We start from the raw sequence: 25291 nt of genomic DNA, 5'->3' as shown, positions 1-25291 counted from the left end.
TGATTCATATAGATGTTAAAGTAATTAACATTTTTTGCTTATTACATCTCAAGTGTTGCTTTCTTTTAGTTATGAGACAGTTGCAGCAATATTGCAGCCCTCTAGCTCTGGATCAGTCACAGACACGGAAACTTTAGATCCTCTCGAAAGTCTTTCATCCTCCGTGGATCCCGAGGACAGCGGTACTGGCATGGCCACTGGATGTGATCATTCATTGGAGGTGCTCGTACAGCCAGCGGAGTCAGAGGGGTTTGATTCTGCTGAACCCTACATGTGGCGTTTGGCTGGTGGTTGTTCAGAAACATCACTGTCATCAAAAGAGACTGAAAACTGGTTTGTTGAAGATGAAGAATTTTGCCTAATGAGGAAGTGGCCCCCTTTAACAGAGGCTGACCTTCATGAGATGACCAAAGAAGAGGAAGACAAAACAGATGTTGACTCATTCATACAGAAGTGTACAACTTCTGTTCTTGAGGAAGGGGGTAATGATGAGATTGTGACAGAAAGTAAAATGTTGAAGATTGAGTTGTCAGCCACAATGTTTAAAGAGGAGGGGTGAGTTTTTCAGGAGTGTTGCATTCAAACCCAACCTGCAAGTCCTGCAAACGGCAGCACGGCTATATTCTTTTTGTTTTCTTTTAGTGTTTTACAACTCACAATTGCACACATTTTGCATTGAAATGGCTTTTATTTTGAGTGTTTTTTTTTTTCTCTCTAAATATATTTATGCCAATGTGTCTAATTTCGATTTTTGTCCCAAGGTGCAGTGTGTAATTTCAGTGCCCCTGGTGGCACCAAATGGAATTGCAAAAATATAGATTATGCCCAGATATGCAATATTCCTACTGCCCTTGCGTTTTAGCTGCTTCTTCCACTGTTTGACCAGATGGGTTGTCCCGCCCCCAAACCATGCCATTGGTTAAGTTGAAATGCTTAAGCAGACTGAAACTACCTTTGTTTTTACTTACTGTTCTGCTGTTTCTGTTGCATCTGCAAATGAAACTGAGATAAGTTATTGTTTTAAAACAAAGAAACTACACACTTCACCTTGGAAGACATTGATTTGTTCAGTTAAGATTGTAAGCGGAGATCTTCTGTGCTTTTATTACCAAAACCGCAGTTGTTGTGACTTAATTTACTTGTTGCATGCTGCAAAAGTATGTGCATTTCATGCAGTGGTACAGTTGCTTGCTAATAAAGAGTGTTTGACTGTGGTTTAAAAGTGTGTTGTGTGACAGTCAGTGCATTCATTATCTCAACAGAAAATAAATGTAGTGATACTGTATTTTTGTTCTTAAGGCCACAACATCATTTAGTCCAAGAAGCCTCTCTTTTTATCCAACGTACTAAGGATGAATTGCTGGATGACGAGAAACCACTTATGTCCTTAACGTCTTATAACCCAAGGACTGTCACAGAACAGACTGTTTCGGGTTCAGATGAACCTGTGCCACCAAGAAGGACTAAGAAGCAAGACATTCTTCAAGAGACATTTCCATTATCAACACAATTTTCCAATCCATCTGAGCCGACTGCTCAGAGCGACAACATCTGTGTCTTAAAACAAAGTGATTATTATTCTCAGAGTACGTCACATAATGTACATCTAGGTACAGCACTCACTTCAGCTATGGAAGATCATGAAAAGGATCATTTGATGGATGTACCTCTCCCACTGACAAGTGCTTCTTTTCCTGAAAATGTTGTAGAAGTATCCAAAATTGAGATTTGTTCACCAGAACCCAAAGAGAAGCCCACACCCAAAGAAATTACAGCATCATGTCATATCAACAGTGGAGAAAATGTTCCCCTAGGGCCTCCAAAAGACACAGTCACACAATTACGCGCTCCTCAGAGGCGGAAGAGTAAAGCTCAAACCAACAATGTTGAGGAAGCCAGTGGAGAGTTTGAAGAAAAGAGCACACTGTCTGATATCGTCACCAATATGTCTCAGTCTGAAGATACAAGAAAGACCCAAGATGGCGGTGAGTTGAATGCAAAAGATCAGGTACAACTGGATTTTAATGTTCCTGAAGTGTCGGAAGTGAAAATGCGAATCAGATGTACTGATCTTCCAGTTCCAATGCCACGTGTGAAGAAACGTCTCAGTGGATCTTTTACAGATGATGCTGCTTCTGCTACATCCACCCCTCTATCTGAAGCAGATCTTGATAACATTGCTTCCCAAATGGAAGAACACCAAGATTCAAGTCTTCCAGTCCCAGTGCCACGTTCAAAAAAGCGTCTGAGTGGTTCTTTTACAGATGATCTTCCAGCCCCTGCATCCATCCCTCCATCTCAAGAAGTTTTAGATAACATTGCTTCCCAAACAGAAGACCGTCAAGGTTTGAGTCTGCCAGTCCCAATCCCACGTTCAAAAAAACGTCTCAGTGGTTCTTTTACAGATGATCTTCCAGCCTCTTCATCCAACCCTCCATCTCAAGCAGATTCAGACAACATATTTCTCCAAACAGACGACCATCAAGATTCAGGTCTTCCAGTCCCAGTGCCACGTGTGAAGAAACGTCTCAGTGGCTCATTTTCAGATGATCTTTCAACCCCTTCATCCACCCCTTCATCTCAAGCAGGTTCAGATAACATTGCTTCCCAAACAGAAAAACACCAAGATTCAAATCTTCCAGTCCCAATCCCACGTTCAAAAAAACGTCTCAGTGGCTCTTTTACAGATGATCTTTCAGCCCCTGCATCCATCCCTCCATCTCAAGAAGTTTTAGATAACAATGCTTCCCAAAGAGAAGACCATCAAGATTCAAGGCTGCCAGTCCCAGTGCCACGTGCGAAGAAACGTCTCAGTGGTTCTTTTCCAGATGATCTTCCAGCCCCATCATCCTCCCTTCCATCTCAAGCATATTCAGACAGCATTGTTCTCCAAACAGAAGACCATCAAGATTCAAGTCTCCCAGTCCCAGTGCCACGTGCAAAGAAACGTCTCAGTGGATCCTTTACAGATGATCTTCCAGCCCCTTCATCTACCCCTTCATCTCAAGACGTTTTAGATAACATTGCTTCTCAAAGAGAAGACCATCAAGATTCAAGTCTGCCAGTCCCAGTGCCACGTGCGAAGAAACGTCTCAGTGGTTCTTTTGGAGATGATCTACCAGCTCCTGCATCCACCCCTCCTTTTCAAGAAGTTTTAGATAACAGTGCTTCCCAAACAGAAGGCCATCAAGATTCAAGTCTGCCAGTCCCAGTGCCACGTGCAAAGAAACGTCTCAGGGGATCTTTTACAGATGATCTTCCAGCCCCTTCATCCACCCCTTCTTCTCAAGAAGTTTTAGATAACATTGCTTCTCAAAGAAAAGACCATCAAGATTCAAGTCTACCAGTCCCAGTGCCACGTTCAAAAAAACGTCTCAGTGGTTCTTTTACAAATGATGTTCCAGCCTCTTCATCCACCCCTTCATTTCAAGCAGGTTCAGATAACATTGCTTCCCAAACAGAAGACTATCAAGATTTAAGTCTGCCAGTCCCAGTACCACGTGTGAAGAAACGTCTCAGTGGCTCATTTCCAGATGATCTCACTGATTCCTCGAGTTGTTCACCACCTCCTGTAGATTTACTCGATGTTGGAGTCCTTGAGGGTCCAAGTGAAACAAGCATGCCTGTCCCAGTTCCCTGCTCAGAGAATCTCAGTGACAAGTTCTTTGTTGAGAACTTACTAAGCTTACCTCAAGCTTCTAACTCTGCAGTCTCAGAAGAAAACAAACTATGTTCTGTTGAAGTGGACAACCAGGTGAGGGCAGAACCAGGGATAGAGAGCCTTAAGGACTCAACCATTTCAAGTGCAAATGAAATAGAGCTGAACAAAAAAAGCCTGGAGGAGTCTGGTGTAGAACCTGTTGAACAAACAGTGCCTGATGTTACAGTTATCAGTGAAAAACCCAAGACTGGAGCTCCACTTGGTGAACATTGCGAGGACAAAGAGGAGACAGACCAACAAATTGAAAAAGATCAAACTTTTGAGGAAGAAAAGGATGCTGTACATTCTGGAGATGCTGTGGTTGATTTGAGCACAGACACTGTAGATGACACAGGTGTAATCTTAGATGTGTCTAGGTAAGTTTTGTAGGATAACTGTTGTCACATTTGTAGACACATGCAAATTTTTATTTTTATGAGTGCAGTACTGGTCACTAGTCCTGTCTTTCAAACAATAATATTGCTTTGATTTTGGGTTTTTAAAAAACAATGGAAGTTTATGGTTATTAGGTCATTAAAGGTTAAGGTTTGGGTTAAACTGTTTGTCTTTATGAAAATTTGCAAAATGTAAAAAAATAAATAAATGACTATGATAAATGTGAAGATGTTGGTGTTTAATTTTGTTGTGATGCTTTGTGAAACTGAATTTCTTTTTAGGCTTCAGAGATGTATCTACATGAGTTGAATAGATTTTGCAATACTAGTTTATTTAAATGTAGTAATCAGTTGGTTAATATTTCCTTTCTTTCTTTAATATAGACAAGAAGCAACGGAAGATTCCTCCAGTTTTCCTGTGCCAATGCCTCGCGTGAAGAAACGTTTAAGTGCCTCTTTCCCAGAAGACGTCTCCGTTCCCAGTTCCTCATCAGCCAATCAAAGTGAGGTTTCAGAAAAGGCAAATAATGAGCCAACAGTGCCTGTTCGTAGTAAACGAAGAGCTGCAGCAGATGCCATAGACCTTCAGGGAAGTTCCACAGCTCATACATTGCCAACTAGTGAATCAGAGGTTGTTGGATCTGCTGCTTTTTAATTATGTTGGTTATATTACCATAGTGACATTAATGAGCAGGTGGTTAATTTGTTTTGGTCTTCAATTCTAGATTGCGACCTTGGTGAATTCAAGTCAGTCTCTGTTGGAATGGTGCCAAAATGTCACACAAGGTTACAAGGGCGTCCGGATCACAAACTTCAGCACCTCATGGAGAAACGGCCTCGCTTTCTGTGCCATTCTGCATCACTTCCATCCAGATAAAGTGTGGGTGTTTTTATGAGGAAAAGACATTAGTTACATTAGTTATTTATATTTTATCACCTCAGTCTTACTAATTATTTTGTTTATTGTTATTCTGTCTTCAGGAATTATGAAATGTTGGATCCATATGACATTAAACGCAACAACAAGAAGGTGATCCACCCATTTTCAAATTGACTTTTTCTTTTTAAATTTCCCTTGACTGATCTAATTGACTGACCCTATTAAATGTTTTGTAAAACAAAAATTACAAGACCATTTTTGCTGTGCACTTGCCTTGATCATTATAACTCTGCAATCAGGAAATGGCAAATTGAAGAATTCCTTGTGTATTCATAGGCATTTGATGGCTTTGCTGAACTGGGCATCTCTAGGTTAATAGAGCCCTCTGACATGGTGCTGCTGGCAGTGCCCGACAGGCTCATCGTGATGACGTATCTCAACCAGATCCGCACCTATGTCATGGGTCAGGAGCTCAGTGTCATACAGATTGAGAAGAACAGCAGCGAGTCCAGTTACGCTGTCGGTGAGAAGAGGGAGGAAGCTGACCCTGAAGCCGCTGTTCGCTACTGTGCAGAAAGGCTCCAGGGCAGCGGCATTACTTTAGAGACCAATGGAAGCATCCCTGAAAAGGAGGTCAAGGGAGGCGCTGGTGTTTTGGTGCCACCTCCAAGAACGAAGCGAACACAGGGCCCAAGCCAGGCTGGAGGATCAGGAGCCACTCAGCCTCTTGTGGCACCACCCAGAACTCACGCCTCAAAGGCGTTTTCTCATCTCAAGGATGCAGATCTTGTTAAAAAGCGCAGATCAAAGCTGCGGGGAGAGTCGTTGGATGAGCCTGAACCACACGAACAGCAGAGCGGCACAGAGGTAAAGCATTTCAACTGTACTTTACGAGTCAAATGTTTTGAATTGTAAATTTAATTAATTTTCTATAAGTCTCTTATATTCACCAAGGCTAAATTTATTTGGACATTCGAATATATTTTAATATATATAACCCTGGAACACAAAACCAGTCATAAGTAGCACAGTATATTAATAGCAATAACCAACAATACACTGTATGGGTCAAAATTATATATTTTTCTTTTATGCCAAAAATCATTAGGATGTTAAGTAAAGATCATGTTCCATGAAGATATTTTGTAAATTTCCTACCGTAAATGTATCAAAACTTAAAGGCAGTTTTTTCAATATTTAGATTTTTTTGCACCGTCAGATTCCAGATTTTCAAATAGTCATATTTCGGCCAAATATTGTCCTATCCTAACAAACATACATCAATGGAAATTCAGATGTTTCAAAAAATCAACTCTTATGACCAGTTTTGTGGTCCAGGGTCACATATAATTTATTCCTGTAATGGCAAAGCTAAATTTTCAGCAGCCATTACTCCAGCCTTCAGCGTGACATGATCCTTTAGAAATCATAAATTAAATTTTAAAATATATTCATATTGAAATCTGTTCTTTTATATTGTAACAGTATTTCATAATATTAATATTTATACTTTATTTTTTAATTAATACATGCCTTGGTGAGCATAAGAGACTTCTTTCAAAAACCTAAAAAAAATTGTAATTGTTCTAAACTTTTGACCGGTAATGTTATATTGATATGTTATTTGTCTTAAATTTAATAGTATGGTCAGTGCTTGAAGACTAGTTGTGTGTGTGTTTGTATATATATATATATATATATATATTTTTTTTTTTTTTTTTTTTTTGAACATGTGATTTGTGTTGTGTCATGAAAAAGATATTGTTTTTGGAACTGGGTTGTATCTTTCTGAGGGTGATTATTTTAAAATTTTCTTAGAACTGCATTATCTTTATACACAGTAGTATATTACTGAGCTGCTGTACATTATGATATTTTTACCCAGGCTGCATCAGTCCAAGCAGAAAGTGAAGCAGCAAAAGGAAGTTCCGAGACACGTAAGATTTAACTCAAAACACACCTTTCACAGACTTTATGTTCAAAGACAGTGACATATTAAATAACTTACACTGCCTTTCAAAAGATTGAGATGAATGAAATTAATACTTTTAATCACCAAAATGTGTTAAATTGATAAAAAGTGATAGCAAAGACTTCTATTGTAAAAACAGATTTTTTATATTTAGAATAAATGCTGTTCTTTTTAACCCTTTATTTATCGAAGAATGCTGAAAAAAGAATCACAGATTCCAAAATGGAAAATTGTTTGATGAAAATTCAGCTTTGCATCACAGGAATATATTTTTACATATATTAAAATAGAAAACTATTATTTTAAAATGTAATAATATTTCAGAATATTACATTTGTTTTCTGTATTTTTTATCAAATAAATGCAACCTTGATGAGCATAAATTATTTTAATAAAACGATTAAAAATCGTATTGATCCCAAACTTTTAAACTGCAGTTTATGCTGAACACATTTTCTGCTGAATGTAAAGAGTTATGAAAATTATTTGTCTGTTTTTTTGTGTTGTATACTATTGTAAAATGTTTGAATGACCTAATTTAGACATATTGCTCTTTTGTCTTGTGTAGAAAATGTAGAGAATGTTGAAGAGGCCACTGCAGTAGAGAACCAGGTCATTCATCAATTTTTTTATTTGTGGTTTGATGGTTCAAGTCAGTCATGTTGATAATGTTGAAATAACATAAAAAGTCTTTCATAGTTTGGCTTATATGTAATAGTATTGTATGGTAAACTGTCTCCTAGCCAATATTTCATAGGGTTGTAAAATGTGTATACATGGGTGTGAGCGTTTGCATGTATGTTTATGATGTGTTTGTGTATTTGCAGGATATCAGTCAATATGTGCTTAGTGAGATGCAGGCGCTGGAGGCTGAACAGAAGCAGATAGATCACAGAGCAGACATTGTGGAGAGGAAACTAAGAAGACTTATGGAATCTGGTAACTCACTGACTACAGTAGTTTGGGTGCCTGTTCAACAAATCAAAGCTCACAAGCTCACTTCTTGCCATTTTATTGACTGTTTTATTGACTGTATATATAAATAATAAAATAATACTTGTGACGTTTGGCTAACTGTGAGGGGAGGACTGGACAAAAACCATTTGGATTGCACATGAAAAACATAAAATTCACACACAGCTCCAGATTATTTATTATTAAAAGTATTAAAAGCTATAGATTATGATGCATTGTGCTAAGCAAATGACCTTGCAGTGGAATAGTGTATCTTGATGACCTGCTCTTATCCTGCACTTACAGGTAGTGATCGTGTAGAAGAAGAGACGCTGATTCAGGAGTGGTTTACCCTGGTCAACAAGAAGAATGCTTTAATCAGGAGACAAGACCATTTGCAGTTGCTGTATGTCTTTTCACATTTAATCTCACTTACTCTGTGCTTCACTATACTCTCTAAATCTTCATTTGAACAGTGATTGATTTAAATTACATTGCCAGTTAGGGCTGTCACTAACAATTATTAATTATTCTGACGATTAATCGAGCAATGGGATAATTGTAATTATTTTTTGTAGTAATAAAAATAGGCATGAGTGAACAATAGCCTTAAAAATTACTTAAAATACATATATAATAGCAATGAGGCAATAATAATTAGTTCAAATAAAGTGTCAAAAGCAAGTAATCATACAGTTTTATTGAACAAAGCTGTTAAAATACGTAATGTATTATAAACAATAGAGCTAATGTACATTATGCATTATATGAAATGCCTGCAGAGGGCTCCAACAGCCTAACAATTGTTTTTACACTTTACTGCACAATCTAATCGTTGTTTAATATTGACTAAACAACATTAATTCAAATGTCCATTTAATCTTTACTATATGGCCATTTCTTTATGATAGAAAAGCTGCAGCACTGTAATTTCTCAAAGATCAAAATGTGTAAACTCAGAGTGAAGGACTAAACTTTTATTTTAAAATAGCGATAAACGGCATTTGAAAAAAATAATGATGCATTCTGCTGTGTTTGCGTAGGTTTATAAATGATTTACCTTACAAATCTGATGAAATACCACGTTGCGTTCCCAGATGAATGTTATAATAAACCCAAACTCACAACAAGTCTAAGATGCAAATACGTAACTTACACGCATGTAAATAAAGTGCATATATTACACCTGCATCGCTTATTATTTATTTATTTAATCTTAATATAAGTGTGCTTTATTATGATTTTTAAATGGGTTTAACATGTGGAATCTGCCACTTCCGGTATTTTGACAATTATTCAACATGGGCAAAATGCAATCAAGGATTTTTTAAAATCAAATACTCGAATAGAATCGAGGAATCGTTGCAGGACTTTCGCTAATTATCATTTCTTTTGTGTGACAGACAAGAAGAGCAAGATTTGGAGAGGAGGTTTGAGCTGCTGAAAAAAGAGCTTCAAGATTTAATGGCTGTTGAAGGTACAACTGTTCTTATATATGTGAAATGGAGAACTGTATTGCCAAGAATGAAATAAAATGTGCAGATATGATTAGGAGCATATGCATGTGTTTTTACAGCACTCGAGTAATTTCATTAGATGTGGCAATCTCTCATTAACCTCAATTTTTTGTCTTGCTTGGTTTATAAAACTGAAGAATGGAAGAAAACCCAGGCCCATAAAACCAGAGAACAGCTGTTGTTACAGGAGCTGGTGTCTTTAGTCAACCAGAGAGACGAGCTTGTGCGTGACATCGACGCCAAAGAGAGAGGGTGAGATTCATTCACCTAACAAAATGTACTCTAAACTTTTTTTAGACAGAAACTGAAATGTTTCTTGAGCAGAAAATCGTGATTTATTCTTTTTCTCTTTTTCTTACTCGTTTTCTGTCATCTCATTCTCAAGGGCTCTTGAAGAGGACGAGAGGTTGGAGAGAGGACTAGAAATGAGGCGCAGGAAATACGGAAGTCGAAAAGAGAAGTGTGTTTTACAGTAAAGGAATGCTGTGCACCTGCTTTTATACAGGACAGTCCCTTTAAACAATGTGCTGATGGACTAGTGAGGTGTGTGTGTGTGGACCATATCTTCTGACAGCACTTCTTCAGTAAAAATAATACACATGTGGCCTTTGCAGTGTTATTACCTTATTTAACTTGTTTGTATAAGTCAGATGCTGCAGTGATTTTAAGGTATTTCAAACCTATGTATAATAGTACAGGTTTTTAGATCATGAAAGAAGGAACATTTTAAATGGCACTGCTGTGTTACAAGGAAATTACCTTATGTTATGCAAGTCAAAACAGCATAAACACATGGGAAAAGATAAACATTTTGCACAAAATTTCTCCATTAAGGGACTATTTATGGAAATCATTGGTACAATTTGATCCCAATGATGCCTCTTCAAATTCTGTTACGATGGATGTCTGTTCTGTTTGAGGAGCCCTGCTTTAATATCAAAGGACATGGAAAATGCATAGAATCTGTCAAAGAGTGTGTGCGCATGTACTTTGAGTGTTTTAAAATATCTAAAACAGGATCGTGTATTTATATAACATCCTTTTTTCATCTGTGTATGGTACAGAATGCAGAAGTAAATGTATTCTCAGCAATTCAGAATTTCTCCTTTAAACAGTGTGTGTGATTGCTATTTTGAGTGACTGGTTGTTTAGAGACTCAGCTCTTTGATTTGATATTATCTTTGGCCCTGTTTACACTGTTTGAAATGGTATTATTTGACAGTGAATTGTTTTTGGAAAGTTCTGATGTCAGCTAACACTATAGCTGAATAAAAATGTTTTTAAATTCTGTATTGCATCCAACCTGGTGGTTGTTGAACAGAAACATGCACAATCGTGTGTTTACAAGTTTTTAACAGTTTTGTTTTGAAGGATATATGTGGTCGTTAGTCATTGGAATCCAGTAATAGAAAGTGCAGAGTTAGCAGAGCTCTAAGCAGAAGCAGCTGGGTTGGTTCTCTAACCAAACATTATAAAAGTTTGCCATATTAGGCCTATGTATCTTATGCTAAAGCAAGCATAAATGCAGATGTGCACCCACATATTCAAACATAATCATCTCTCTATAGGTTTTATTAAAACAAATGTTATTAGTAGTGTTTTTAAAGAAACTTAACAGCTAAAACTTTTTTTTTATCAGATAATAAACGCTAAAGGTTAGATATTAGCTTGTATATTGATAGTTGTATGATTCACTTCCCTATTCAAAGGAAACATCTGCACAAATATAATTCTCTAAAATTCCACATATTTCATGGTCTTGCACAACGTTTCCACAAAAGAAGCACTGCTTAATCAGCAACCTCGACAGTGGAACAAGAACTGAATCATTAAAATGTGCGGTTTTTCTTACTTTGTTCTTTCTTCTGGCAGTCGCTGACTGAATACCTGAAATAAACATTTTAAAGTTCATGTTGTAACGGGATATATTGTTTACGAAAGGGCCTCGAGTTGGATATTCCTCCGGGCGCTGGACTACATTCAAAGAAAGAAATCTGAAACATTATTAGTAATAGTAAATTCTATGGGCGTTTAAAATAAGGATTCTTCACATCTAGTGTTTACGAACGCTTTGGGAATCGGTTCGTTTGAATCGTTAAAAAGAACCTGTTTAAAACAAGAAATCATTCGCTGACTGAAGCTGTCTGAGCACTCCTGTAGTTTGAACTTATAGTGAAAACAAATGCAGTATTAAGGAAACTTTTTTCCAAAATGTTTTATTTTTTATTGTTAATTTCATGGATTGTGTCCGCTGGTATCTCCGCACAGCTAACACCAGTCAGAGGTAAGACTGAGGATTTACATTCTATTATGGAATATTATTTAAATGTAATAAACCACTAAAAGAGCGTTTAATTTTAGAAGAAATCTTTGATTCAAGCAAACAGCGCAGTCTACAATGGACATTCTCACCACCAAATGCTGTAAGTGGCAGTTCGTTGTTTTACATTATATTGGGTTAACTCCACAAAGGTCTGGGTTTTCCTCATAAACTTTGAGGAAGAAAGTCTGTTATCTAAAGTTGTGATGATGTTTTTTTAGTCGGACAGAGTCTGTTATGCTCCTAAAATACGGTAGTGACATTGTTTGAAAAACTGAAAAAAAAAAACGATATTTGCTTTTATTTGTTTTAAGTTTTTATTTACAATTTTAAGATGTAATTTAGTGCTATGATGGGAACGCTTAATTTTTAGCAGTCATTTCTTCAATCTTCCATGTCACATGATCGTTCAGAATTCCTTCTAATATGCTAATTTAGTGCTCACAGTTGTGCTCCTGCTTAATATTTTTGTGGAAACCGTGATACATTTTTTTTCAGTTTGACATAGCATGAATGTCTACAATGTTATATTCTTTTAAACAATGTAATGCTTTCTTACTGAACAGCCTAGTCTTTAAAAATTTTATTTCTACAGATGATAAACATACAGTCAATTCAAAATTTATTCAGGCACCTTCAACATTTCTCACATTATCACAGTTTATTCTGTATTTTTTAGAAAATGGTAATAAAATATGACAAGAACTTAGTTGAACTGTGTCAGAACAAATTCATCTCGATAATGTCAGATAACTTTGATCGAAAGGTATGTCATACATTACAATCAACCAAAAATTCACTTGTTAGTATGACAGTTTTTACACAACTGTCAATACTTTGTTGACCAATTACCAAGCAATATAATGCTTATTTTTGTTCAGTCTGTAGTTTAAAAAGGTTGCATTAGCAATTAAAGAAAGTACACTTAAGCAAAACATGGTCATGTTGAAGTGTCTGAATAATTTTTGGTCCCAAATTTTATCAGTCTCAATGGTAGTCCACTGTATGAAGAATTTTTGGGTATAATATGTCACATTTTACTTTATTTTACATGAACTATGGTTATAGTAATACTGTAAAGCTGCTTTGACACAATCTGTATTGTTAAAAGTGCTATATGAATAAATAAAATAAAGGTGACAGTGCGCCCACTAGTCAAAAACATATAAAAAAAAAAAAAAAATTATGTGTCTGAATAATTTTTGGTTTGACTGTATAAAATGGATTTTAATGTATCATATTGTTTAATACTGGTAAATGCATAAAAGTTTTTAATGATGAATCAAAATAATAATTTGTGGCTCTTTGTTCAATGAAAGTGGAAGGAAACACAAATGCAGCTTGGAAAAGACTACGCACACTCTGTCTACCAAGCTTGTAACCCAGAACTGAATCAAAATCACAAAACATTATGGACCTACTGGATTCCCAAACAAGATGCCCATGAACTTTTTCTGGACCTAAGTTTTGCCCAAGTAGACCAGGAGCCTCTTTATATCTATTTGCGAGAGTCGAATGAAATGCATAATCAGTACTCTAGAAGACCACAAAGACCTCTTCTCATGCTAAAAGTCCAGCATCAATTTCCTGTAGATGCTATTCCTCAGGATGATGACCTGAAAAGGGCTGAGGGCCTTAAATTGGGAAAGATTACGAAGAAGGGAATTTATCTGGGATTTTCCTACAGCGGCAATTGCAGTTTTATTGCTTCGATCCAGGTGTTCTTCCTGAAATGTCCAACATTTGTATGGAACCAAATGGAATTTGAGAAAACAGTAGCAGGAGGGTTGAGGAGAGGAGTGTGTGTGAACGGTTCTGTGGAAATCAGTACCCCAAAGATTGAGTGTCGATTGAATGGGACGTGGGGTCCACCGCAGGGGTTGTGTTTCTATGATGGAAACAAGACAGATGGAAACCGTTCGGAAGGTGAGACAATATTTTACTTGACAATCTAAGCAGAATCAAGAGAGAGATAAGATGTAAATGTTAATTTAAAAGTAGTGTTAGTTTTTACGTTTACGGTGATATAAACAGTGATAAAATTGTACATTGTGTGTGTTTCAGTAAGACCTCCATTCAACCTGTTGTCCATTCCTGACTCCATAGCTGATTCTGGCTTGGGACTCTCTCCTGTCCTAACTGCTGGTCTACTGTGTTCCATTCTGGTTCTTCTCATTCTCATTGCTGTTGTGTTCATCTTTGTAAGGCGTTGCAAGCTCAGGTAAACAAATTGTATATAAAAATGTAAATGGTTGCATTTAAAATCTCTGGAATAATGGTCAGTGCATAAAATTTACATTTTTATAACATTTTAGCATATCAATACTCTTTTTTTTCTGCTTAGGCAAGTGAATATATCTGTACTACATAAAATAGGCCTATTGTCTGCATATAATATATTGTTTACTGCTTTGTGTGTATGTGTGATCAGTGGAGGTCAAGAAATGCAGCCCATATCCAGCTCTGATGTGATTCGATATCAACGTCATCAAGAACAAGTGTACACTGCTCAGCCGGAGCTAGTGAACAGTGAGTATTTTGCTGTTTTCACCATGTAAAACCTTTTATCTCGCAATTCTGACTTTTTCCCCTTATAATTCAAAATTTATATCTCTCAATTATGACTTTTTTCTTAGAATTCTGAGTTTGAGTTAATTCTGAGAATTTTGTCTCGCAATTCTATTGTATGTGTTAGATCGCTGTCCCCATGCCTAGACAATTAAGATCCGGCCCCAGAAGCCAGATCCCGTCAGAAAATATCAGTTTGTCCGGTAACAGAATAACTCGTCAGCAGAGTAGTCTCTCATACCCAAAATACCCAAAACACTATTAACAGTCTTTTATCAGCCAAGAAGTTGACTGAGGGAAAAGCCAGTAAAATTGAAGAACAGAGACAAAGTGATGATGGTAAAAAGGAGCAGAGTTTATTGAATAGTCTTAGTTGCGAATGTCTCAATGCTCAGACTTCGTCTGAAGAACACAAATCCAACAGGTAGTGTTTCTACCAAACTGAATCACATAAACCTTGAGTTTCCATAAACATTCCCTCCTATCTCTTATTCATGAAGACAAATAGCCCTTGAAACCACAGCATAAGACTAAACAACAATGTAATATAAACATCAATATAAATGTCTAATCAAATAATGAATCAATGAAATGGGTATATAAAGGACTATAATGATTATTATAATGCTTTTATGATTAAATGGAATAATAAAATGATTAAATGATAAATGATTCTAAAAGAATAAATGAATGAAGAATTCATAAAGAAGAAAGTAAAACACAACACAAATGTGTAGCTGCTCTTAGGGCTGCACGATTATGACAAAAGTCATAATTGTCGATTATTCCCTTGAAATAGTAATTTCGATTACTAATTACAATTATCACAATTTACACTGAATGATGTTTTGAATAGCTTTATACCATTGTTTGAAGCATCTGCATGCCACATTTTATGAATAGTTTTATTTAAATATAAAAAAGTAAAAATGTAAAAATTAAAACAATGAGGGAAAAATACCCTTAAGATAACACCCACACATCTTAAGAAAGCAGAATAATGTAAGTGGATTTTTTTTTTTTGCATTTGAACGATTACATAATTATGGCATCTGTAATTGTAATCACGATTACACATTCAATTAATTGTGCAGCCCTACACTGTAAAAAACAATTTGTTGACTCAACTTAAAATAATTTGTAACCTGGCTTCCTTAAAATTTTAAGTTCAGTCAACTCAAAAAAAGTTGATTCAACTTGAAATGTTAAATTATACTAAGTGACAACTTAGATATTTGAGTTGAATCAACTTAAAATTTTAAGGCAGCTGGGTTACTTACCCATCTGTTAAGTTTAGCAAACACAAATATCTAAGTTGTTACTTCGTACAACTTAACATTTCAAGTTGACTAAACTTATTTTAGTTGACTGAACTTAAAATTTTAAGGCAGCAGGGTAACAAATTATTTTAAGCTGACTCAACAATTTTTTTTTTTTTTAATACAGTGTAGTTGCTCTCTTGATGCAAAACACACAGTTTGCATTTGAGGATCCTCAGACCTGTTTTTTCTCTCTAAACTTAGAGTTATGAGGGGAAAAGCCTTATTGTGAGATTGGTTTTGAATTTTTTTATCCTGTGACAAAAACCAGCTTCTATAAAAACAGTATAGCTTCTACACTGTAGCCATAAAATGAATGTGCATAGATTAACTTATAATTTGGGGCCTTGCAAATCCTAATAAAAGCTCATAAAGAATTTGAGATCACTTTCCAATTTTGTATACACAATTATAATGATTGTTTTCATTCAGCTTCTAGGATGGGCAGCTGTAATCATAGTGGTGAATGTAGGCCTTGTCCTCCCAGAAGTATAACACACGGAGAGGAAGTGTATCTGTGTGACTATAGATATGAACAGCTGCACACTGACCTACCTCAGCTGAAATCTACAAGTAAGCTTAAGTGAGAAGTCAGCGTTACAATTCATTTCTGTCATCTAGACATTAAATTTTCCGACAACTCTGACTCACTAAGTGTGTCAGTGACAATGAAAATACTCAGTACATGCATTAAAATAGTCAAAATATGTATGCTTATTTACAAAAGGGGTCCAACACAGAGAGCTTTAGAAATTTTTGTTTCTGTTCAGATAATTATTTAATGTTTGTTCAATTCAATTCAATTTGGTGAGAAATGTTCTGATTTTTGATAGCAGACTTTGGTATCTGGCAAGTCTGAGGACATTTTTGAGAAATATGATATTTTAGGTTTTTTTTCCTCCTATGTCTTTGTCTTTCAGTGTCAGGCTCAGTTGAGATGTTGGACAGGATGAGTGATAGGCTGCTTTGTGATCTTAAAGACGTGATGGTTGAACGTACAAAGTTGACAATGGGCCAAAAACTTGGGAAAGGTATAAACAAACTCTCACACTGATCTTTTTTTTCTAGGTCTTGCAAATTTGTCTATAAAACACACTTTTTGAACAGGGTGAAATGAATCCATTATTATTTATTGGAGAGTGCTATGTAAAGAAATGTATCCAGTTTCCACAAAAATATCAACAGTGATAATAATAAAGGATCTATTTTAATATATTTTAAAAGGTAATTTGTTTCTGTGATCAAAGCTACATTTTCAGCATCAATACTCCAGTCTTCAATGTCACATGATCCTTCAGAATTCACTCTAATATGCTGATTTATTGTTCAAGAAACATTTTGAATTATTATTATCGAAATGTGAAACACTTGAGTACATTTTATTCAGGATTCTTTGATGAAAAGAAAGATCCAAAGATCAGCATTTATCTGAAATAAAAAGCTTTTGTAACATTATACACTATACCACTCAAAAGCTTGGAGTTGGTATAATTTGTTTATTTAGTTATTTATTTTTTGGGTAAAGAAGTTATAGAAATTAATACTTTTATTTGCAAGGATGCTTTAAATTGATCAAAAGTGATGATAAAGACATTTACAATGTTACAAAAGATTTCTATTTCCGATAAATTCTGTTCTTCTCAACTTTCTATTCATCAAAGAAACCTGAAAAAAAAAATTGAGCAGGAAATCAGAATATTAGAATGATTTCTGAAGGATCATGTGACTGGAGTAATGATTCTAAAAATTCAGCTTTGAAATCACAAGAATAAATTACATTTTAAAATATGTTTAAATAGAAAACAGTTATTTAAATAGTAAAAATATTTCACAATTTTACTGTTTTGCTGTACTTTAAAAAACATTAAAAATCTTACTGTTCAAAAACTTTTGACTGGTTGTGTAAAAATTAAAATATATACTCTAATAACTGTTACATCAAGTTATTTTAAAAAGGAATAATTTAAAAAGGAATAACCTGATTGAAAACAGTATGCTGATTGTCATTTAGCATTTTACAAATGCATTCTCATGCTGGAATTTCTTCATCTGCAGGAGAATTTGGAGCTGTCTACGAGGCTATATTTTCCCCTCAAAGAGGACAAGACATGAGAGTGGCAGTGAAAACATTAAAAGGTACATTGTGTATATAATGCAGATGAAGTTCGATAAATATGAAATTCGGATAAAATAAAAAGCATAATCTTAATTTAGAATTAAGCACTAGTTTAAGACAATGCAATTTACACAGTTAATTAAATCAGCCTCTATCTTGCTGTAATGTCATTTAACTATGTAATGTCGAATTGTAGGTGCAGTCCACAGTAAAGAAGATCTGGAGTCCTTTCTCAAGGAGGCAGAAATTATGAAGCATTTTGACCACATAAATGTAGTTAAATTGCTTGGTATGTCTCTCCTGAATGAATTATTATTTCATGTTTGAAATCTAGGCTAAAATGTATAATTTATATGTAGTTGGAGTGGAATATTTTGGATAACCTGATTTCAAAGGGCACAGACGTTTCCATGGCAACTGGTCATCTGTGGCCTGTATAGGCCTGTCCAAGGGCAAAGTGTGAACTTCCACAAGTTCCCCTGGTGATGCCTGTAGCTGCACATTAACAGTGGGATACGCTTGACTTTTACCTCCTACTTGTCTTTGACCTGCAGAATTATGGAGGGACTGTGCCATTGTAAGAATTAAATGGATCATATCAACTGGCGAATGTGTAATAATGCAACTGGCATCTGTCCAATACTATTATGTTCAGCAGTCAAGGTCATGCAGTATGTAGTGATCACTTTAAAGGAGCATTAATTTTATAATTATTCATTATATATTCAGAATTATTCATTATATAACCTACTACATAGAAAATTCTTCTTCACCTACTACATAGAAAATTCTTCTTCAGATCCTTCATTTGTGTTCTGTGAAAAACAAAAAAACAAACAAAAGAATAAATACAGTTGAGGTCAAAGTTTACATACACCTTACAGAATCTGCAAAATGTTAATTATTTTACCAAAATTATTTTATCAAAATAAGAGGGATCATACAAAATGCATGTTTTTTTTTCAGTAGTGACCTGAATAAGATATTTGCATAAAAGACATTTACATGTTGTCCACAAGAGAAAATAATAGTTATAAAAATTACACTGTTGAAAAGTTTACATACGCTTGATTTTTAAAAGAGAAGTCCACTTCCAGAACAAAAATGTACAGATGATGTACTATTCCCTTGTCATCCAAGATAATCATGTCTTTCTTTCTTTAGTCGTAAAGAAATTACGTTTTTTGAGGAAAACATTTCAGGATTTTGCTCCATATAGTGGATTTCTAGGGTGCCCCGAGTTTGAACTTACAAACTCGAACAAAGTTTAAATGCAGCTTCAAACAATCCCAAATGTGGTTGTAAACAGTCCCAGCCGAGGATGTCGAAAAACTCCCATCTCATGTTCTCCCTCAACGTCAAAATCATTCTATATCACTGTTTTACCTTTTTTGTTTTTTGTAAAAGGTGTTTGATCTTCTTTGCATGTTCACTTAGCAAAGACTGGGTCAGTACTTCCGCAGCGGTGTAGGATGATTTCGAAATGATTTTTGAAGTTGAGGGAGAAAATACGATTGTTTTTCAACATACCCTAACTGTCTTGAACCAAAATACACAGAGTTCAGGGAGAGCAAGACAAGATGAGCATTTGAGATTAAAAAGTATTTAAATTTTATTTTTTAAATGAAAATAACCGACTGAAGAAAGAAAGATCTGAACATCTTGGATGACAAGGGGGTGAGTACATTGTCTGTAAATTTTTGTTCTGGAAGTGGACTTCTTTAATACTGTGTTGTTTCCTGAATTATTTTTTTTTTTTAGTGATAGTTGTTCATGAGTTGTTTGTCCTGAACAGTTAAACTGCCCACTGTTCTTCAGAAAAATCCTTCAGGTCCCACAAATTCTTTGGTTTTCCAGCATTTTTGTGTATTTGAAACCTTTCCAACAATGACTGTATGATTTTGAGCTCCATCTTTCCACACTGATGACAACTGAGGGACTCATATGTAACTATTACACAAGGTTCAAACGCTCACTGATGCACCAGAATAAAAAATGATGCATTAAGAGCCGGGGGTGAAAACTTTGGAACAAAACAAAGATGTGTACATTTTTCTTATTTTGCCTAAATATCCTTTTTTTTTTGTTATTTGGTACTGCCCTTCAGAAGCTACGGAAGATACTTACATGTTACCCAGAAGACAAAATAACTTAAATTTAACCTGACCTTCAAATTCAAAATGGTTTCACCCCCCAGCTTAATGCTTCCTTCTGAAGCATCAGTGAGTGTTTGAACCTTCTGTAATAGTTGCAAGGTGTATCTAAACTTTTGACCTCAACTGTAAATAGTTGCAAAGTTTTCAGTGTAATCTAAATGGTAAATTAATGAATTTAGATTTTTTGGTTGACCTAGATTTAGTGTACATATATCCACCTCATTTTAACATAAGAACAGGCCGGGCCAATTTCAAGTTGAATATGCGCAAGGCTTCCGGTGTCATGCGCTTCCAGGTATTTTACTTGCTCAAAAATATTCTATCTATGCTGCTTGATATTAGAAACTGGTATTTGTTAACATATTATTTTAATTTATTATAGTGTTCATATACAAACTGGTTTGTAGCACAAATATGTTTATAGTTTACTGCACTTATTCATCTTATTCACCTATTCAATCGCACATTCAAAGAATACAAGCTTACTTCCGTGTTGCAAGGTGGATAAGACAGCAGCTATTAGAGTTAAATGGACCATCATGGATTTTCTTCAGAGATTAATGCTGTTGCCAGACCATATAAAGTTATTTATGACCTCCAGGGGTCGCACTAGAGCGGGATCCACAGTCCTCCATCCATGTACCGCTTGTTATTCTGCCTTTCATGAAACATGGAGACCTACACAGCTTCCTCAAAGCATCCCGCTACGGTGATGTTCCCATGGTCAGTGCCACAAATTTCCAACATCTTTTGGACTTATCCTTTTTACTCTTCTTTTAATATAAAGGTTCAGCTTTGTATTTGATTATATACATTAAATCGTTTAAACTTTCTCTCATTTCTCTCCAGTTTGTGCCTTATCAGAGTCTTCTGCGTTTCATGATTGACATTGCTGCAGGAATGGAGTATCTCAGCCTTCAGGGTTTCTTACACAGAGACCTGGCTGCCCGAAATTGCATGTGAGTCCACAGGAGGGCAACAAAGAGCACATTACACTATAATGTGCTCTTAATACTTGCATTGTCTTGAGAAGATGCCACACCTAATGATGCACAAAATGTTTTTTCCCCATACTTGCCCAGTGCTGGACTTACACACATAGTTTGGCTTTCACAGGTTGGGGGATGATCTGCGTGTTTGTGTGGCTGACTTTGGCCTGTCTAAGAACATCTATTCCAGTAACTACTATAGGCAGAAGAATATGGATGTTAACATGCCTGTAAGGTGGATGGCCATAGAGAGCCTGTCTGACTTCTTATACACCACCAAGAGTGATGTGGTCAGTCCTATTAATGCTTCTAATACAGTATTTATAAAGTTTAGTCCATTTAGTCCATTTATATTTATAAACTTTTCAACAGTAATTCTGAGAATTGTTTTAAAATGTATTACTTTATTGTGTTTAATGTAGAAATGTTTTATAGGTATATGATTACAAATTTGATCACTGGTGAAACTCGCAAAATCTGTCAAATCAGAAAAAAATATTTTTTTTGCATATAGAATATTGAGCACATTTTTGGCCCCAATTCTACGGTGACGCATTGCTGCCACACACATATTATTTCTTCCACTCAATTATGTCGGAATAATGAGATTTTATGTCATTTTAGCGACATTTTTTTCACGTTGAAACAACATCTTTTCTTGTAATAATAAGATGTTTTCTCATAAAAACGAGATGTTGTGTTGTTAAAACGAAAATTATCTTGTTAAAACAACAATTATCTCGTTAAAACGACACCTTTTTAGTAATAACAAGATGTTTTCTCCTTAAAACGATATTTTTTCTCGCAAAAATTAGATGTTATGTTGTTAAAATGACAATTATCTCATTAAAACGAAATATTTTCTCGTAATAACAAGACGTTTTCTCATTAAAATGACAATTATCTCGTTAAAACATTTTTCTCATAACGTCATAAAAAATGATGTTCATCTCGTTATTACGAGAAAAGATGACATTTTAACAAGAAAACATCTCGTTTTAAAGGGAAGAGATGTCATTTTAACAAGAAAACCTCTTGTTATTACCAGAAAAGATGTCATTTTGACAAGATAATTATGTAGTTTTAATGACATAACATCTCGTTTTTACGAGAAAAAATGACGTTTTAAGAGAAAATTTCTCGTTATTATGAGAAAAGATGTTGTTTTAAAAAGATAACTATGTCATTTTAAAGACATAACATCTCGTTTTAAGGAGAAAAGATGATGTTGTCCAGAGAAAACATCTCGTTATTACAAGAAAAGATGCTGTAACAAGATAATTATGTTGTTTTTACGAGAAAAGATGTCGTTTTAATGAGAAAACATCTCATTATTATGACACAATTGGGCGGAAAATAATAATGTGTGTGTGGCAGCAATGCGTCACTGTACAATTCTCATATTGCAAAATAAATAAAAATAAAAACTAAATCATTTTAAATAAATCAAAAATTTAAATTTGCTAAAAATTTATTTGCTCACCAATGCATATTCTGCAGTGAATGGGTGCCGTCAGAATGAAAGGCCAACCAGATGATAAAAACATCACAGTATGCCACAAGAAATCAACACAACTCCTCCATATCAACATAAATTTGTGAAAATTGTGTCAAATCATTGAGACATTTGTAACTTTAAAATTATTGGTTCCGACTAAAATACAATTTATCTATAATATTGCGTTCTCCAGTAAAAAGTTGTCTCGTCTGAATTACGAGAGAAATATTTCTTACAAATATGCAGCTTTTCACTTCACAAGACATGAATTGATGGAGTGGAGTTGTGTAGATTACTTGTGGATTATTATGATGTATTTATCAACTGTTTGGACTCTTATTCTGACGGCACCCATTCACTGCAGAGGATCCATTGGTTAGCAAATGATGCAATGATACATTTCTCCAAATCTGATCTGATAAAGAAACAAACTACATCTACATTATAAGGGTGCTTATTTTTTTTGTAAATTTTCATTTTTGTGGTGAACTATTCCTTTAATAATAATCTAATTAGAATCATCAATGAGAATAATAAGAGTTAAACAACAACAACAACAAAAAAAAACTAAAAATTTCCAGTACAAACTGCTTATGTGAAAATGGTCTTAAAAATAGTTCCTAGGCCCTAAAATATTCCGTATGCCTCACAGTGGTCTTTTGGAGTAACTATGTGGGAGATCACATCCAGAGGGAAGATACCTTATCCGGGTATCTCTGGTCATGAGCTCCTGGACTTCCTGGAAAATGGACACCGTCTCAAACAAGGGAACAATGACAGCAAATTGTAAGCACATATTTTTTTTTAATCGAAACATCACACAAAGCATTTGTAATATTTCATAATATTTCAAAATTAAAATATTATTTATAGACAATTATGTTTATCAGGAATTTGTGACTAAGCCTTTAAGTTGCAAGACTAATGAAATCAGGCCTAGTAACAAGAATAGATCAAGTCTGTTCTAAGAATCCTCATGAGTCACAGCAGTAATGTGAATGCGCAGCTGATTACTAAATCATAGAATATAACCATGCTTTGTGCATGCTCAAGAAGCTGAAAGATGATTCAGTCTTGTAGTGCTTTCGTGTTCTCCATTTTCCTTTGACTCTTTCTCTGTCAGATATGAGCTTATGTTGAGCTGCTGGCACAGAGATCCCTCTCAGAGGCCAGGTTTTAGAGAGCTGGGTGAGAACCTCAAAGCACTTCTGTCTGAGCTTCCATCCCTGGAGGCCAGTAAAGAGGGCCACTACATCAACCTGGGCTTGAAGGCATCCAGCGATCACCAGGACACCACAGAGACCCTGTAGCCTGAGGTGGAGAGGATGTTGTAAACTACATATGCCTTGTGTCCTATTCTAGACCTGTGAGGAAAGAAAAGGAAATTGATGAGGAGGAAGACCTGGTGTGCATTAAAATTTAATTTGAGAATATACTCCACAGCAGGCATTTATTAGTGCATATTTTAAGTATTATGATGAGATTTCGGTTACACATATAAAATAAAAAATAAAATACATAATATAAAATTCTACAGAATTGGACCAAAATCAGTGTTGAAAATATCTTGCAAAAAATGTGTCTGTATGCAAACTGTATAACATTCAAGGTACACATTTGTAGCAATCGGGCAGTTAATTCTCATATTGTATTTACAGAAAGTTTTGGAATATTTGCCCTCTCCCCAAATTTGTCACTGAAACACAGTAATAATAATTTAATTAGGGTTATGTTGACCTATTAAGATTTTGCTTACATCTACATTGTAAATATATATTTTTTTGCTATTTTATTAAAAGAATTCAGAGGTAAGTCAATAACAAATAACATTTTTAACAATATTTCAAGTGTGATTTATGAGATTTGTTGTGTTTTGAATCTGTTTTTTCTTTGTAAAAGGCAAAAAGATGATCATACTGATTTCAAAGTTAAGGATTCATTAGTTTGAACACACACTGAACCAAAAAATATCATAACATCTGACTTGATAATTCCATATACTTTATTTTTGACAAAACATCCCATGTTTCGGTAGTGACTGCATATTTTCAGTAGTGACAGTAATGCTTTGGTAGTGACCACATCACATTACAGAATTTTAGCTTTGAAACTAAAACACAAAAAAACTGCATAACTCTACTGAAATGTTTGTTTATTTGCCCAAATATGAGGACTGTGTCACTACCGAATCAACGATGACATGTTTTAAAAGTGACTGTTTCGGTAGGGACAATTTTATATACTTTTGAACCTAGCTCAAAGATGCTAATCAGCACATGGTTAGCTAGCACAGTTCTGAATAGTATTACACATATAAAAACGTGTGGAAAATATTGTGGAATAACTCCCAAAAAAGTCTGCTTAATTATAGAAAAAAAGGTGTTCGGTAGTGACATTCTTTAAAGTTACACAAAGATTTTTCAGACTTTTGAACACATTTACTTTAAAATGATGGGACCTATCTAGCTATGGGACACGGGATGTAGAGGTGTAGTTAAAATCAGTCTTAGCAAATGGACTAAAACATACTTCGGTAGTGACATGAAAAATGCAGGACACATTTTTATTTATTTTTTTTACATTAAGTTCCCTAATTTACAAACAAAATATAAAACCAATATTCTTTTTTTAACTTTTATGAAAATACGTTTAAAAACAACAATGAAATAAAAATACAAAAATTATTTCAATATAATTGTCATAAGTTTGAAATTAAGGGGTTAGGGTCAGTTGAAAGTATCCAATAAATGATGATTATTAAAATATATTAAGCTTACTAATATTTTAAATATTATTGTGGGTTTTAATAGATAATGGAAGGACCTTAGTAGTTTAGATTTGAATAATCAAATGCTTTTTAAATGTCTTTTTTGGTTGTGGGACAGCAGTTTGCACCAGTTCTATAAA

The 25291-nt window shown here is 34.9% G+C and overlaps 2 protein-coding genes across 22 annotated transcripts in view; both read left to right on the top strand.

The window, feature by feature from the left end:
- The window catches only part of ehbp1l1a (EH domain binding protein 1-like 1a), a 40606-nt gene extending 29898 nt beyond the window's left edge, over positions 1–10708 (top strand). For 14 of the 18 annotated variants that reach the window (XM_051116036.1, XM_051116037.1, XM_051116030.1 and 11 more), the window contains one exon: positions 4480–4618. Coding sequence is in view for 3 of the 18 variants with exons in the window: in XM_051116044.1 (XP_050972001.1) it covers positions 70–555; positions 1300–4077; positions 4480–4726; positions 4821–4975; positions 5077–5125; positions 5312–5842; positions 6861–6912; positions 7516–7559; positions 7775–7886; positions 8208–8307; positions 9305–9378; positions 9556–9670; positions 9804–9894 (4834 nt within the window). In the remaining 15 variants the exon portion in view is untranslated. Of the gene's footprint in view, positions 1–69; positions 556–1299; positions 4078–4479; positions 4727–4820; positions 4976–5076; positions 5126–5311; positions 5843–6860; positions 6913–7515; positions 7560–7774; positions 7887–8207; positions 8308–9304; positions 9379–9555; positions 9671–9803 lie in introns of those variants that run through there. The other 4 variants (XM_051116044.1, XM_051116043.1, XM_051116045.1 and 1 more) reach the window with 3 other exon arrangements.
- Positions 10709–10828: 120 nt separating this feature from the next.
- si:ch73-40a2.1 (tyrosine-protein kinase receptor TYRO3) lies at positions 10829–25213 on the top strand. 4 transcript variants are annotated; one of them, XM_051116047.1, is made up of 14 exons: positions 10829–11702; positions 11783–11841; positions 13058–13664; positions 13803–13959; positions 14170–14267; positions 16058–16198; positions 16546–16656; positions 17681–17761; positions 17938–18030; positions 20499–20620; positions 20747–20856; positions 21014–21176; positions 23037–23170; positions 23508–25213. In XM_051116047.1, exons 1-14 carry the CDS (start codon positions 11630–11632, stop codon positions 23692–23694), a joined length of 2136 nt encoding a protein of 711 aa, XP_050972004.1. In that variant the 5' UTR covers positions 10829–11629; the 3' UTR covers positions 23695–25213. The 4 variants fall into 4 exon arrangements, with proteins under 4 accessions (XP_050972004.1, XP_050972005.1, XP_050972003.1 ...); XM_051116048.1 differs by having other exon boundaries at positions 11780–11841; positions 13845–13959; XM_051116046.1 differs by having other exon boundaries at positions 11780–11841.
- Positions 25214–25291: the final 78 nt, after the last annotated feature.

Source organism: Labeo rohita, chromosome 7 (assembly GCF_022985175.1).
Source record: "Labeo rohita strain BAU-BD-2019 chromosome 7, IGBB_LRoh.1.0, whole genome shotgun sequence".
NCBI lineage: Eukaryota > Metazoa > Chordata > Actinopteri > Cypriniformes > Cyprinidae > Labeo > Labeo rohita.
Note: the sequence above shows the minus strand (reverse complement) of the source record. Positions and strands in the feature narration are given on the sequence as shown.

Excerpts from the sequence above, each read along its gene's own strand:
- si:ch73-40a2.1 (XM_051116046.1), top strand. The coding sequence starts at position 11,630 with ATGTTTTATTTTTTATTGTTAATTTCATGGATTGTGTCCGCTGGTATC. Across the intron at positions 13,960-14,169 it reads GTAAGGCGTTGCAAGCTCAG|TGGAGGTCAAGAAATGCAGC; the intron begins GTAAACAAATTG and ends ATGTGTGATCAG. Across the intron at positions 14,268-16,057 it reads TCAGCCGGAGCTAGTGAACA|CTTCTAGGATGGGCAGCTGT; the intron begins GTGAGTATTTTG and ends GTTTTCATTCAG.